Source organism: Plasmodium inui (assembly GCF_000524495.1).
Source record: "Plasmodium inui San Antonio 1 unplaced genomic scaffold supercont1.63, whole genome shotgun sequence".
NCBI classification, from domain to species: domain Eukaryota; phylum Apicomplexa; class Aconoidasida; order Haemosporida; family Plasmodiidae; genus Plasmodium; species Plasmodium inui.
Genome location: NW_008481897.1, coordinates 16040 through 31167, shown reverse-complemented (window position 1 = coordinate 31167; position 15128 = coordinate 16040). Strand labels below are relative to the sequence as shown.

At 41.9% G+C, this 15128-nt stretch overlaps 3 protein-coding genes across 3 annotated transcripts; 2 read left to right on the top strand and 1 right to left on the bottom strand.

Annotated features, from left to right (window-relative positions):
* Positions 1-4376: 4376 nt before the first annotated feature.
* C922_05382 (hypothetical protein) lies at positions 4377-7809 on the top strand (the record flags this gene model as incomplete). Its single annotated transcript, XM_008820953.1, has 5 exons — positions 4377-4531; positions 6694-6782; positions 6923-7003; positions 7191-7419; positions 7581-7809. 5 exons carry the CDS (start codon positions 4377-4379, stop codon positions 7807-7809), a joined length of 783 nt encoding a protein of 260 aa, XP_008819175.1.
* A 974-nt stretch (positions 7810-8783) lies between these two features.
* C922_05381 (hypothetical protein) lies at positions 8784-10876 on the top strand (the record flags this gene model as incomplete). The annotated part of the gene is made up of 3 exons (XM_008820952.1): positions 8784-8943; positions 9137-9511; positions 9933-10876. The coding sequence occupies 3 exons, from the start codon at positions 8784-8786 to the stop codon at positions 10874-10876; spliced, it is 1479 nt and encodes a 492-aa protein (XP_008819174.1).
* A 2571-nt stretch (positions 10877-13447) lies between these two features.
* C922_05380 (hypothetical protein) lies at positions 13448-13647 on the bottom strand (the record flags this gene model as incomplete). The annotated part of the gene is made up of 1 exon (XM_008820951.1): positions 13448-13647. A coding segment is annotated over one exon (200 nt), but the record flags the coding sequence as incomplete, so codon positions are not given.
* Between the last annotated feature and the right edge of the window lie 1481 nt (positions 13648-15128).

Here is a 15128-nt window from a genome sequence, read left to right as displayed (position 1 = left end):
TGGAGTGCTCTTATGTGAAGGATTCATAACATAGCATTCCAGATACAACAGATTAGGAGTTGTGATTAATTCAGGAGTAATCATTTATGTGTATTATAATTTAGAGAATGTGAAATCCTTGCCATTGCAGGTGTGTGCGATGTACGGATAACATAGAGCCCTATTGTATGAGCTATACGTATATACCTTCAGTATTATTTTGTGTACTGTATACATGTTTCCTGAATATTGTTCTGCGAGACGTTCACCATTTACAGTTCTTTCCTTTGAAAACTATTATTGAGTGAGGATAAAGCATCTACATAGAGAACGATTATATCAGGAGCATAAATGTGCAAGTCTTAAAATTGTGCCTGCCATATGTTTATATGAGGAAGTTAGGCCAACGAGTGCTATTCTTTGAAGAATAGAATCAGGAGAAGGATATACACTTCCTTGGAAGACTAATATATAAACAATACATTTTTCGCGAGCATTATTAAGTATGTGAGAGGGAGAAATCTCTCTAGAGTATCAGTGCATAAACAGTAGGAAAATCCAGAGAGTCCCTATTGTTGAGTCGTCAAGATTTAAAGCAGGAAGCACCATAATTTAAAGAGAGATATTTAGTAAGACATAATAGAATGGATGCAGCGGTATTCTTGGAGGGGTTCCAATCATTGAGCGTTACACATATATAGAAAATACGAGATGCCTGCGGTATATTTGTATTAACTGTAAGAAGCGGCATTACAGCAACTGATTAGAGGATAAGACTCTGTCAGGGGTAATGTTCTATGTAGTAAAGTGCTGTGTGAGGAGGAAAATTGTTTAAGATAATACAGAGGTTTAGAGAGTCGAATTCCTTGAGAAGGACAGCAGTTGTAAGAATCATACCATTTCACCAATACCCTGGCTTCTGAAATAATTCCATTCCAGGAATACGCATATACCAATCCTAAGGCTATTCATGCTGTATAAGAAACTGAGGGATACTATCACTAAAAAGGGTCTCAAAATACCAAGGATGCATATATATAGGAAGAACTTTTTATAGGCAAAGTAACACTGTAGGTACAATAATATGTCGTGAAGTGTGATTATTCCTTCTCAATATTATTGTAATATAGATTCAATAATTATCCGGGTACTATTAAGAAAAAATGATTACGGAAGATTTGCACACCTGCTTTAATCTGTAGTATTTTCCTCTTAACAAGACTCGGAATCGATGCGGTACTATTAAAATATAACAATTATGTGAGGTGAAGGATTAAAATTCTTATACTCTAGGGAGGAATAAGAAATTATGAAAGGAATAGTACTATATAGAACGGGCTGTTTCTCATGAGGAATTAGGAATAATAAAGACATGAAACGCGCCAAGCGGATAAAATGAGCATAAGAATACACAGAAAATAATACGGAATCATTAATCAAGGAAGGAGGGAACCAATCATATAGGCGCGGATGACTATAATGGAATGTATATACGAATACAACTCAAATATTTGAGAAAATTATCTACTTCAAAGAACGGAGAGAGATATATGTAAGACCATATAGATACCCCACAGGAAAGTGGGCATATCAACATGACGGTCAAAGTGGAAATTCCTAAAAGGAAAGGTACCTAATTAATACATACAGAAGAGACAGCACGAGAGGAGAGGATACAGGGAAAGATGCTCAGGGGATGAAGATTATACACTACATCCAAAGCATAGAACCCAGAAACACATTAGGAGTGACAGATAAGGAATAATATGAGCAACAGATCTTTCCCTCTGACAAAATAGATATATAAAATCGAGGGTTTCATGTTCTCTAAAATCTCCCCAGGCGCATACCAGCAAATAATATCTTGAATCTGTGTTGAGTTCATGAAGTCTAATAAATCGTACAATAAATTAATTTTTGTCTGTCCCTAAAATTCTAGATGATGATAAAGAAGACGTCTCCTTATTCAGAAAAGCAGGATGTAAAATGTTAAGTCGTATTCAGAATCCCTTTTCTGCATAAGGAAGTATACGAAAATACGATGAACACGTTCCCCTAATACACTAGAAACCTGTCTTATAACTGAGTCATCCTCAACAGGAGAGTTATGGAATTTTTCTAAGGAATAAGAAGAAGTCAGTAATTACCTGATCCACTTGGCAATGATATGATTCTTATATGTGTTTTAAGTGTGATGCTGTATGAGAATATAAGGAAGCCGGAAATATTTACCGCCAGTATTAATGAGTCAAAGAGTTTTATAGACTTATTTTGTGTTATCCCACGTGATTAATTAAGGGAAATTCTCAGGGGGATTCGTGAGTTGTTGTACCAGGAATCTAACGAAGGGAAGGAGTAATTATGTTTCCCTAAATGATCATAATGTAAGTATTCCACACACATCTTGAGCGAATAAATATTCAAGTAGCTGGATGACAAATATTGTTCCCATATGGGATATTATCTTTGCTATCTAAACAATCATGAAAGATCAAATACCAAAAGCAATCCTAATCTACTGAACAGTAAATAAAAGCGCAGCTCTGAAGTACCCCGAGGGGATAATCTAATGGTTAAGAATTTAATGATCAACAAGAATGTATACAGAAGGAAGGAACCCCGAGGAAAAATCAAACAACCAAACAAGCAGGAACCAACAGAAACCTCTATAAAATAGGCGCCCTAATAAAGTAGATTAGGACAACCGCATGAATCGAAAAGCCCAACTGGTATGGCCAAGGCAACGAAAAAGCTATCAACTATACCCAGAGGAGGAGGACAAGCAGGACAGAGGGAATACGCCCAACGAACTAAGACATGCAAAAGGTTTAATGAGGAATATCAAAGTGGAACTCGTATGAGGATGAAAATAATAAATGCCCCTTTAAAATAATCAATATACAGAATTAAATAAAAGGCCCAGACAGGAGGAACAGTAAACCAGGAAAAGTAGAACAGGCCACAAACTGGGGCCCCCAAAACAAGCCCCCATCTAACAGCCTTAGGAAGGCACCTATCTGAGTAGCGATAACCTCTATGTGAGGTATAAAGTAAGATATAGTAAACTATGGTAATTAGAAAACAACTAACACCTTAAGATGCCAAACAGGAGAAAACACATAAGTGAGCAAGCAGGAGTGAAGAATAGAACAATACGTCAACTTGGGAAAGCAGGTAGACTTAAGTTCAAAAATCAGCAAAAGGAGATATAGGAGACAGTGATTAGACTTCTGTTGTATTGAAAAACTAAGATCAAAAGTGCCAAAGTACCCATCTAACAAGTAAGAATCTCGGAAAGGTACGACTAGTCTCTTAACCGAGAAGCACTAGGATACAGACAGGAAGCATAAGTGTAAACTCACTGCCAGTAACCACATGTACCCCGTGGAATTAAAGACTTTTAAGGAGAAGAAATATTAAGTGAGTGTACCAAGCAGGATTGAATTGAAGCAGTAGATGACAAAGAACCGGGGCGCCATCTTAACCGTCCGTACAGAGACACCCAGGATAAGACTTTCTCAATACAGTAAACAGCTCAGTAAATTGTCAACAAGTGATAAGTCATCCAAGAGGAATCTTCCGTGGATAAATATTAGAAGAAACAGGAGGAACTAGCATTGCACAGCGTAACAGTGGGCATTAACTCCCCCAAACCCAAGCAGAAGAGTTCAGCCCAACTAAAGAGGGGTTTACGGAACTAACACAAAGAATCAAGCACAACCCAAGGAGAACTAAAGAGAAGAAAGTCTAGAAGGCATAGTATCTAAAAAGAATGATATTGAAAAGGCCAATTATATCGTGCAAGAGAAGCACACGCAGACCGCCCACTGAATGAAGCACAAACCAAGAGCGAAGAGGACAGCAAACTGTTGAGGACGCAACAAATGAAATCCAGGAATTTAATGAGTCAATGTGAGTGAAAAATTAAGACGAGTTAGATGAAGCACAAGAACAACCAAAGAATCACAGAATGATGAAAAAAATTAAGTAAAATAGAGAAAAAGTTGGCCCATGATCCCCCAACAAGCAGATCGGGGAGCAAGAAGAAATTCTTATGGCAAGAAAGGATGCCAAAAAGTATTAATAAACAACATTCGCAACTAAAAAACGATTGTGAAGACCCAAGGCACCTAGGAGAAGTATTAGAAAATAGGAACAACAGAAACCTAAGGAAAATCATAAGAAGCCAATTAATAGAGAGAGGGGAAAAATCATGAGCAACAATAAACGGCCAGCAAATCGGAAACCCCAAAGCCTAAGGGACGGAGAAGCAGAAGGAGTAGTCAGACTTCGCAGGGAAAAGTAGGAACTCGAAGGAGGGAACAAAGAGGCACACCAGAGCCTATAACCACGGCGAAAACACGGCATAGGCGAAGATGAAAGGATATGTTTAAAAGATGCCAGGTAACTTCAGACAGTATAGTGCACTACGGAGTTCCAAGACGGAGAAGGCGGACGAAGAACAGGAACACCTAGGACCGAAACCTACGGAGCTCAAGTCCAGACTGCGTATGCCAAGGAAGAGATCAAATCATCATACCAAGAGGATGAAGTAGGAGCTCATCAGAGAAATCCCAAAGAGAGAAAAAGGGCAACCAAGTCAAAGAATAAAGTCTCAGAAGTCCAGAGAACAGAAGGCAGGAGAAACCAACACAATCAGATAAAGCAAATACACAAAGGGCAGCGAAAGACTTTTCCAAAACCTAAGAACCGCAAGGACAGCGCCGAATAGAAAATGGTAAAACAAAGAATCACGGACGGAGACATTAGAGAAGGCAGTCTCCACGCGAAACCGCTTACTCTCCCCGTATGACTGTGGGAACAGGATGAGAAACGTCTGGTAAAGCAGCGGGAAAGAAACTAAGAACAAGTAGTATTAAGTACCCCCCCCCCGCGAAGCCTTACCTAAGGACAGGAGTCGTAGCAGGTATCTAAGGTGGAGGAAGCAAGAGGTGCCTAGCAGAAGCCAAATAAGGAGGCTTAATCTAAGACACAAGTAGGATAGTCTTAAAGACCAGATGAACTAAGTAGAGCAAAAGAGAATTCCAGACTGAAAAAAACAGAACAAAGCAGGAGAGAGGGAGGACCCCGCTCATCCCCAAAAAAAATTCTAAAATTAAATAGAAAAGTGAGTGAATGTACAATCCTGAAGTGCAGGTGAAGTGAACTCGACAAGTAAGGAAACAAGATGAGGGCACGTCCGGGCAAAAGTAAAGATACGGGGGCACGAATCTCCCCTCCTCCAAGTAAAACAGGGGAAAAATCAGCAACTGAAATGATAAACTCCAAGAAGCTAAAACAACAAAAACTTAGAGAGAAAAGGAATTAGCGAGCGAGGGGAGCGGCCCTGATAGAGCCGAGTATATAAGCCCAAAAAAACAAATCTAAAAAACAGAAACGGAAAAGCCCAAAAAAGGCGAATCCAGATCTAAGGGGAGGGTCTAACCAAACAACCCCGAAATAACCAACAGGATCTCCCAAGTCAACTAAAATATGCAGGATCCCCCCAGGAAGGAACCCAATGATTATGGAGCATTCCAACCCAACAGTTTAAGCCTATAAACAGTAGGAAATAAAGGGTCACTGAGGATCAAAGACGAGATCAAAGGGAAAACCGAGAAATACAAACGAACACACCAAGACAAACCAAATAACCCACCAAGGAGGAATCTTAAGACCCAAAAATCACAAGCCTCAATGAACCAGACAACTACACGTGTTACAAGAAATGTATGAACCTCCATTAGACAGCAAAGAAGAACGTAGAGAACCGGAGAAATATCAAGAACAGACGCCACCAGCACGTAAAGGACAAGAAGAAGCATAGATGCATAAGCGGCTTATTTATGAACAAACCAAAGGAAAGAACACTCCAAGGGGGAGCTGACCAGAATGAACCCAAAAAATAATGAAGTAGAGAAAGAGTCAATAGTAAAGGAAATTCAGAGTTTCAAAGACAGGAAGGAGTAGCCGAGGATCCAGGAAGCAAATTACAGAAACAAAGACAGGAAGGAATCAGCCAAAGGGGGCGAACATGTGGATCCAGAACAACGAAATATCAGTATCAAAACAGGACAGATAAGGAAATTCACCCAAAAGGACAAAAAAGAATAGTCCGATATAGGACGAAGACTCCATCGCATAAAAGAAGCCGAGAAAGGATGAAGGATGCGGCAGGTATAGACCTCCCGGACGAAGAATCTAACAGACCCTATCCAAACACGAGAGACCCCTCCCCTAAATAGGCCAACTGAACAGGACCAATGAAGACTGACAATGTAGGAAGAAGAAACATTAAGGGTATCTTCAGACAAAGGCCCTTCAATATCCTAAACTCAAGTAGAAAAAAGAAGACTTAAGCGGAATAAGTCCAACACGTGGAAGAATAGTGGCAAGAGAGAGTTGGGAAGGAAGAAGAAACCAACTTATAGAAAATTCGTGGCAGCCTACAAATGAGAGCTTCGGATAAATAAAGACAACTTCGAAAAAATAAGAGTAATTCGTATAGACGTGTTTCCCCGGAGCTAAATCTCAATCCGAGAACGGCGAGTTAACCTCAAGAGGAAACCAGGGACTCAGTATAAAATCCAGGCAACACCTATAACCAAAAAACAGAAGCTACACGGGAGTAGGAAAACCAAACAAAAACAAACGAAAAGGGACATCTAACAACGTCAAGGAGGAAACAAAGAAAACCTATCTCCACAGATTCAGACGAGCAGGCGAAGCACGGGAGATGCCGAGTCTCCGATCCAATGAGTATACGAGTCTCTCAGAAGCAGACTACTTAATACCAAAAGTGAGTGAGGTGAAGTAAGCGTAGAGAATATAAGTAGGCCAACAAGGGACACAAGAATCCATCCCAAGTAAGAAGAGCCCCTAAAGCGTGAGGAGGAACATCCAGAATGGAATCGCGGGGAGTGTTCCAATCAGACTACCCCAGGCCGAGGGAGGACAGGAAATTACAAAAGGACGTCCGAGAATAACAAGAGACAAAGTAGAATTCGGAAAAGTAATGATGAAGGTGATTCATACAGGAACATGTACCTAAAAAACAACCCCAAGACAGGAAAAACCGAGAGCGCCCCAGAACCATAACAGGAGACCAATCAAACAGCTTAAAGAAGTCACTTAAAGAGGAACATTCTTGTGAGCCCAATCGAAAGATTGAGACCAAAGGACACCAGGAAGCCCTCCCCCACCTGTCACAGAACTATCGTCCCAGAGTAATAAACCCCCCAAAGCAAAAAAAGAAGAAAGAGGGAACAGGTGGCTTCAAGAATTAAAACCCTATAAGGAGAGAAGAATATATGAACTACCAGCAAGAACATTAAACAGGTTCAGGCCGAAACATAACCCAGCGCGGGAAACACCGCTGTTAGAGAACAACCAAAACAGGAGGAAGAACAGGGACACTCCAGAGCAGAACAAGCAGAGGAGGTTATTCCGGTAGATAACTTCCGATAGGGCCAGAAAGGGCAAATATCTGCCACCCCCACCTCCAACAAAGGGAAGACAGCCAGCGAACCTTACCCCAAAAAATCCCCAGAGGAAAATTAGGCCAGGGCACCCAAAAAGGGTAGTCCCTCCCACAAACCAAGTGAGGAATATAAAGGAAAGGAATCTCCGATCCCTCAAAGGAACAGTATGAAGCCCATAAGAACTTCCAAAATAGAAATCCACACTCCTCTGAGGGGAAGCTCGACCAACCCAGTATCCCAAAGGAATCCAAATCGAAGAACGACAACGGAAAGCTTTAGCTACCCCGAGTTGATCACACCAAGTCTAGAAAACGGACCCCCAAAGAGAACCACCACGGGGCCCAACTAGGAGGAGCTGGATATGGCACAGAACAAAAAGGGGGCAGGCGGACGATATCAATGGACATGGTGTATAACAGGTCAGAAAGAGTAAGTAAAAGAACCAAATCAGGTTCCCTAAATCAAAACATCTAAGAAGAAGAAGGAGGTAGTCCAACACAACCCCCAAGAAGCCACTCCTGCGGAGGGCAGAATAAGGGCAGCATCAGTCAGAAGAACTAGGGAGGAGGACATCCAAGGGAAAAGCGTACTAGAAGGTAGTAGAGGAGTAACCAACCACCTACAACACTGGACGGCTTATGGTGAGGGAAAGGTGAGAAGGAAGACCAGGCCCAAAGAAAGACGAAGGACGAAAGTGATCCCAAAGGCAACTACCCCCACAACACGCAGGACCCCCAACACAAATCAACAAACAAAATGTTAAGACTCAACTATGACAAGGGAAGGAAACAGATAGATTGAGCAGGCAGAAGAGTGAGAGTGAGATCTACGTATGGATCACAACTACCTGGCAGATTCCACGACAGGGAAGTATCAGAAAACGAGCCCACTCTACCACCCCAGAACAGAGGAAAGCGAAGTGGGATATGCAGACGAGGGAGCGTAGATGAGAAGCATTATGACAAAGGAAAGACAAGCGAAATACAGACCCCAGGAAAGTGACAGCCCAAAGTCAGCCGAAGGAACAAAGGACGAAAAAATATGAAGCTAAGGAAGCACAATTCAGTATAAGAAGGACTACGAAGGCGCAGGATGGGAAGAAATGACGGAGTCAGAAAACGAAGACCCAGCTGGAAAGGGATGGAGGGGTAGGGTGAAGAAACAGCCGCCTCCAAAAAGAAGGAGTCAAATTGAACTCGCAAGCGAAAAGCCGTTAATTAGTCGGGAGCCAGGCATGGTGAGGAGTAGAGGAGGTGAAATCACGCTGGACGAACAGGCAACCAAGGCAAACAGTAGAACCGAAGCAGCCGTCGGGGAGTTAGGATGAGGAAGGGCAACAGCAATCGAAAAGAAGCAGAAGGGAGCGAGCAAGAGCGGACGGGACCTCTGGAGGAGTTGACGAATGTGTTCGTCCTGAGAAATAGAAGTCAGCCTGAATCAGAGACAGATCCGATAGAGGGCGAGGAAATAAGAACCAGCAAAAGTCTTCAGCGCAGAGCCCCCTAGGGCCAGGCTTCCCTGGGCAACGTCTCTCCCCCCCTGCTATAGGAGAGGAAGGAACAAAGAAGAAATCTGAGGCCAAATTCCTGTAGAGACATTCCGGAGGATCCAAATCAGAAGGAAAAACTGAACCAAAAGAAGAAGGAAAGGCGTCTTCGTCGATGAGACTTTCCTAGAAGGAGGCGAAATAACGAGAAGAATTAGGAGATCGATGACAAGTAATAAGAAATCGAAGTGGGGAACGAACCACCCAACACATTCTAAGAAGTGGGGGATCAACCGGAAATCAAAGCAGTATTCAGGGAAAAGGCACGTGACGAACGAGCACCTAAGACAAAGGGGAGGGACTGCTAGGAGGAGGGAGAAGAGGGAGAAAGGACCAAACAGAGGCGGGATAAACTCGGCAAGACGGAGAAGAGGTAGTCTAGGGGGAGCATCTGCCCCTCAGAACAAGGGAGGCGCTATAACCCCTGGAAGATGGCGACTTACGGACCTCGCAATAATAGAAGCATGCAGAGGACAAACCAACAAGAGTAGAACTGGAGACTGGGGTTAGAGGAAATTTAATTCCAGACATCAGGACACAACCGCCCAAACATCGAAACGCACCAAACCTCGAAGGAGAAAAATAACCACTAACCGAAGAAGAGTAAGCCCGAACAAAAAATCGCGGTAGACCAAAGGAAACAACCAACAGATCCCGGGATCGCGACCAGGATTCTAAGACCAAATTAAGGAAAAGGGAAGGAAGACTAGAAGACGGTAGGAGTAGGAGGGAGTACCAGAAGGAAGCCAGTCAAGAGTATGGATGACGAGGAACAAGGAAGAGCTAATCCAATCCAAATCCTTCTACGGCGGATACAAAGACAGTAGCATAACCAAAAACAGGCCCCCACTCGAATCCTAAACTAGACGATACCTCAACGGAGGCTATATAAGGGACCAAGGAGGATATCCCTCCAACGACAACAGAGAAAAACCCAGACGAATACAGAGGAGAACCAGACGGACGAACCAGGAGCAAAAACGCCAACAAGAACGCGAAGGGAGGAGAAGACCACATGGCTTTTAAATTGAGGGACTATATGAGGAACTTGGAGGAGGAAGCCGTTAAGGATCCACCGAGAGGGGACCACGGCAGAGTAACATTAAAATTGACCCAAGTGGCGCAGTCAAAAGGAGATAAAGACAGAAAAATAGGACGGGACAGATGGAAAAACATCCTGAACCTGGCAGGAACAGAATTAAGGGAAACGGACATTAGAGCCCGTATGATATGTAAAGCAATAGAGACATGGATAGCAAATCTGAAGCCACCCGAGACAGAAAGGAAACTATATGAACAGGGGGACTGCACCCCAGAAGGAACAGGATGGTTAATATCAGGAGCAAGGAGCCCAAACTGTAAATACAAGGCTGATTACGAAGTATGGTCCAGCTACAACTCGAGTAGAGACTTATATCCGTGGCAGGAAAATGACAGGTATCTTATGATCTGTATGGACCTGATGAGTATAATAATCACGATATTTGAAAGTATAAGCCTGGAAGGGACGCAATGGAAGGTGGGACCCAAAGAAGATGCATGTGAATTTTTATTCGGCGCCTTAACCGAATGGGGAGGGAGAACAGTAGCCAAACGAGTAATGCAGGATTGGTTCCCACAGGTAGCGGACCAGGAAAGAAGAGAAAGCTTCCCTATAAAATTCAACAAGCAGCCGGCAGTAGAATGGGCCGAATTCTTCGAGGGAGTCCAGAACACAGTCATAGGAATACAATGTAGCTCACAGGGAAAACGAGAACACCCAAGATATTCAACCCCGTGTATAGTTCTAAAAGGAGAGAGGAGTTGTAATGTGGGGGGAGACGAAGATGCCTCAGAGGAGAAACGGAAGGTAAGTCATACCAAAGAGTGACAACAGACCCCAGGGGGGTGTTAAAACAGCAGAAACCCCCATGCGAAAAAGACGAACTCAAAAAACTAAATAGGAATAAAGGACTCCCGAAAGAGTTTTCCCAAGGGGAAGTACCAAGGGAAGGACAAAGTGGGGACACCCAGTAAACGGATGACAGGAGGGGCGAACTAAGGAAAGGGGCCAACATTCACGAATAAATCAATTTGTCCCGTAGGAATTAGCCCGCAAAAAACGAAACCGGAAGGAAAAGGAGGATGTAACCCTCCAGCAATTAAGGATAAAAGAAAAAGAGACAATAGGACAATTGGGGCTGAACGAAGAAAAAAAGGGAGGTGTAATAATCAAGGGGATCACGGCCGGCTTAATCTTAGGAATGGCAGCAGCAGGTATTGCGTATAGTTATAGGAGAATATTTAAGACAAGGAAATTTTCAAAAAGAAGAACCTTCGGTGTCGGATACCAGGCAGGGAGGCATCCCTAACGAACCCGAATGGAATAATAACGCAAATTAAAAGTTAGGAACAGAAAAGTCCTACCAAGGAAGGGGAGGGAGGAAGGGACTGAAGGATCAAGCCAGAGTAGGATGGAATAAATTCCAGAACTCAACTAGACAACTAATAAATCAAAGGACATCCCAGAGCGTGGGAGCCTTCAGATAATGAGTAGGACAATATTCCTATACGTAGAGGCTATAACAAGGAGAACAGTAGGAAAAAGTAACCACTAGCAGAACCAGAACAGATAAGACATCAAAGGGGCCCTAAAAGGTCCAACAGAACCCATGCAGTCTAATAATAACAGAAAAGCGAAGACTCCCCTGAAACTCCTAGTCAATACAGGAGCGAACTTTGCAGAGGAGCCGAATAATTAAAGACAACTAAGAAACCAAAGGATATAAGAAGAGAGGAAGGAATAAAAGTGGTTACATGAGGGAAGTCACAAGAGGAGTTTGTTCGAGGAAAAGGGAGAAGGAGATATCAGACAGTTAAGACACCAAAGAAAGAATAGACGGACAGTATAAGAGGTAACTCGGCACCTCTAACAGAAGAATCTTCCCAGGAGTATAATTCCATCCAATGGACAGGCCAAGTTAAAGGCAGAAACCTAAGTCTAAATCAGACAGATCAATGAGAACCAATACTGGAGGTATATGAGGACGCCAACTATGAGTCAAATATAAGTGGAGGGGAGCAGACCAGAAACGGAGATATAGGGGAGATACCCTAACGCAGGACGCGGTTGAAGAAAAGGAACCATGGCGGAAGGAACACAACTGAGGACACCAAGGGGGTAGCAAGGATAACTGCGGCCGCTGAGCTTCCGATGAAGAGTGCGAAGGGATTGAAAGTTCAGGATTTGGAGTTTTGGTTTTAGGGCTTGCATTAATGGATTCTGGGGTTATGTTTCGGGTTTGGGGTACATGCCATCGGGGTTTAGAGTTTAGGTTTAAGGATTCATCGCTTTAGTTGTAGGATTCAAGGTCTAGGGTTTATAGATAAACGTTTAGGTGAGGCGGTTCACGTTTCAAGGTTTCAGCGTTCTGAGCTTTACGGTTCATGGTTCATGGTCTCACGTTTTTGGCGTCTGGGTTCATGTGGTATCGGTTTAGGCTTTAGGGTTCCAGGGTTAGGGTTCCAGGGTTAGGGTTCCAGGGTTAGGGTTCCAGGGTTAGGGTTCAGGCGTGTCGGTTCAAGGTTGATCGTTTAGGGTTTATGGTCTGCGGTTCCAAGATGTAGGGTTTAGGAGTCAGGGTTCATTGGGCAGGGTTTTGGTTTAGTTTTCAAGGCTCACGGTTCGGGGTTTAGGTTTTATGGGGGTTTGGTTTACGTTTACGGGTGATGACTTAGGTTTCAGTGTTAGGTTTCGGTTTCACGGTTTAGGATTTATAGTTTTGGTTTAGGGTTTAGGCTTCAGATCTTAGCGTTTAGGATTCACGTATCAAGGTTAGGGTTCAGGGGTTAGGGTTCATGGTTTAGGATCCAGTTTTACGGTTCAGGATTTAGGGTTAAGGGTTTAGGGTTAAGGGTTTATGGTTCACTGTTTAGGATTCACGCTTCAGGGTTTAGGTTTTAGCTTCAATGCTTAGGGTTTAGTCTTTAGCGTCCAGGTTTTACGGGTATCCTCCTAACTTTTCTCTCTATGCCTTAGGCTTTAGGTTTAGCTTCTGGGTTTCTCTCTGATGATTTAGTCTTCAGCCGCTTATGGTTTAGGAGGTAGGATTTATGGTTTAGGATTGAGGCTTTACGGTTTATTTTTAAGGTTCAGGGTTTATGCTTCAGATTGAGAATTTAGGCTCCCTGGCTTATCCTCTAGGTACTAGCCTGGATTATTCAGGGGTTTAGAGTTTAGGCGTCATTGTTCATGTTTTACTGTTTATATCCAGAATTTATTTTTTCTGGATTAAGCTGTAGGCTTGCTATTTGTTGCGCTATTTGTTGTACGCTCCTGCCTTCAGAGCAGGAAATACGGGGCAGGTGCCCGACTCTATACTTTTACCCCCTGCTTGCTAATTTTCACAGCAGAGAGTTCATTTATCAGATTCTATTGCGTTTGATTTCACTGACAACTCCGTTATCTACCCTGGTCATTGGCTCTTCCCCCTCTTGTCCTCTCTATTCTTTCGTCCTTCTGATTCTGTCCCAGCGCTTTCGTCGTTTCGGATTCCTTTTTGGAGCTTTTGGTTTTCTTTGAGATTGTATTGCTGAACTTATCACACTGAGACTTAGCCTCCCTGAGCCCTATTCCGGTGTCTGTGCTACTTTGTGGAAGTCCTGGGAAAGCGGGACTTATTCGGTGGTTCCATTTTCTACTTAATAATACTCATTTTTACACTGATTCGCTTGTTATACTCCTTGTAAAGCTTATTCCCTAGCTCTAATCTTTCTGTATCTACGATACCAGTCTATATCTAATAATTTTAGTCAATACTTCTGTAGTTATCCTAATAGACTAGTCAACTTGAGATCTCCGCAGCATTGAAGGTTGAATCTTAACATCAGGGATACATGCCATATATAGAATCACTCATATATTCACATTTATGGTTCCCTTACTCATATATCTTTCAATTTATTTAAGCTTGTTCTTGAATCAAGATAGAATTTTGGATCCTGGTTTGATTTCGCTCCTGGAGATTCTCCTTATTATAAGAATATAAAGGAACCGGTGCCACTTTTATTTATAATATACTCTTCCCCCTATATTATTGAATAGATATATTTGTGTTCTATTCTCATGCATAAATGGTGCTTCGCCCTATAACCTCCTTGTTCCTCCTTTACTATCTCCTATGTCAACTTCTCATATTGATACGCCAATGATAGGAAAATAATAAAAATTGTAATCCAGTAATTAACTTCTGAGAAGTTTTTATTAAAATTATCACAATAATATTCATATATTATAAAGGATTTGTAGGTTCCTAGTGCTTATATATATGTATGCTGTATCACAGTATAGTATAATTCCTTCTAATAACATATTTCATACCGATGTGCAAGGAAGGAGAAGATCGAAATATACATAGTAAGGCGATTTTCTTTACTTTGGAACTATACTTCTAGTTATATATCTTATGGATGAATCCCCCCTTCTGGAAGGTAGTGCGTTATTTTAAGGTTACTTATTACTCATGTCTGAATTCAATATGACCTGTACTTGTTCTGTTGGTTTACCAATAGGCACCATTGCTATTATCTGATTCTTCACTGTATCGGTCAGGACGGACAGCAATATTTATCGTGTAATAATTATCCCACTTAGGAACAGGGACCTTCTCGCATAAAAGTATGAATTCTCTGATTCTTATCTTTCAATAAGAATTAGGAGGTTCCATTTGAATAACAAAAGAAAGAATACACTTATCCAATTTCTTATATGTGCATATACATTTAGCGACATAATTATAACAGTTCTATAACAGAGCTATGATATGGGAGCATTTGGAACATTAATTAGGTTTAATGCAAATATATAAACATTATAGTTTGTTCGGGCTAAAATTATCTCTTACAATTTAATTCTTGTATCATTGGGGATTCTACGGATTTTTCTTACTATCCTTAAACAAATATTTACGTGGAAATCAGATTCATTATTATTACATACTATGCTGCATACTGTTATGGTATGAAGATGATCTGTACGAGACGTAGAGCGTCAATTTACAGAATTATCAATAAATTATTTTTCACCCATAGGGAAATAAAACAACTAATTATTTTAACGATACAAGTTCATATTTTCCTTTTTA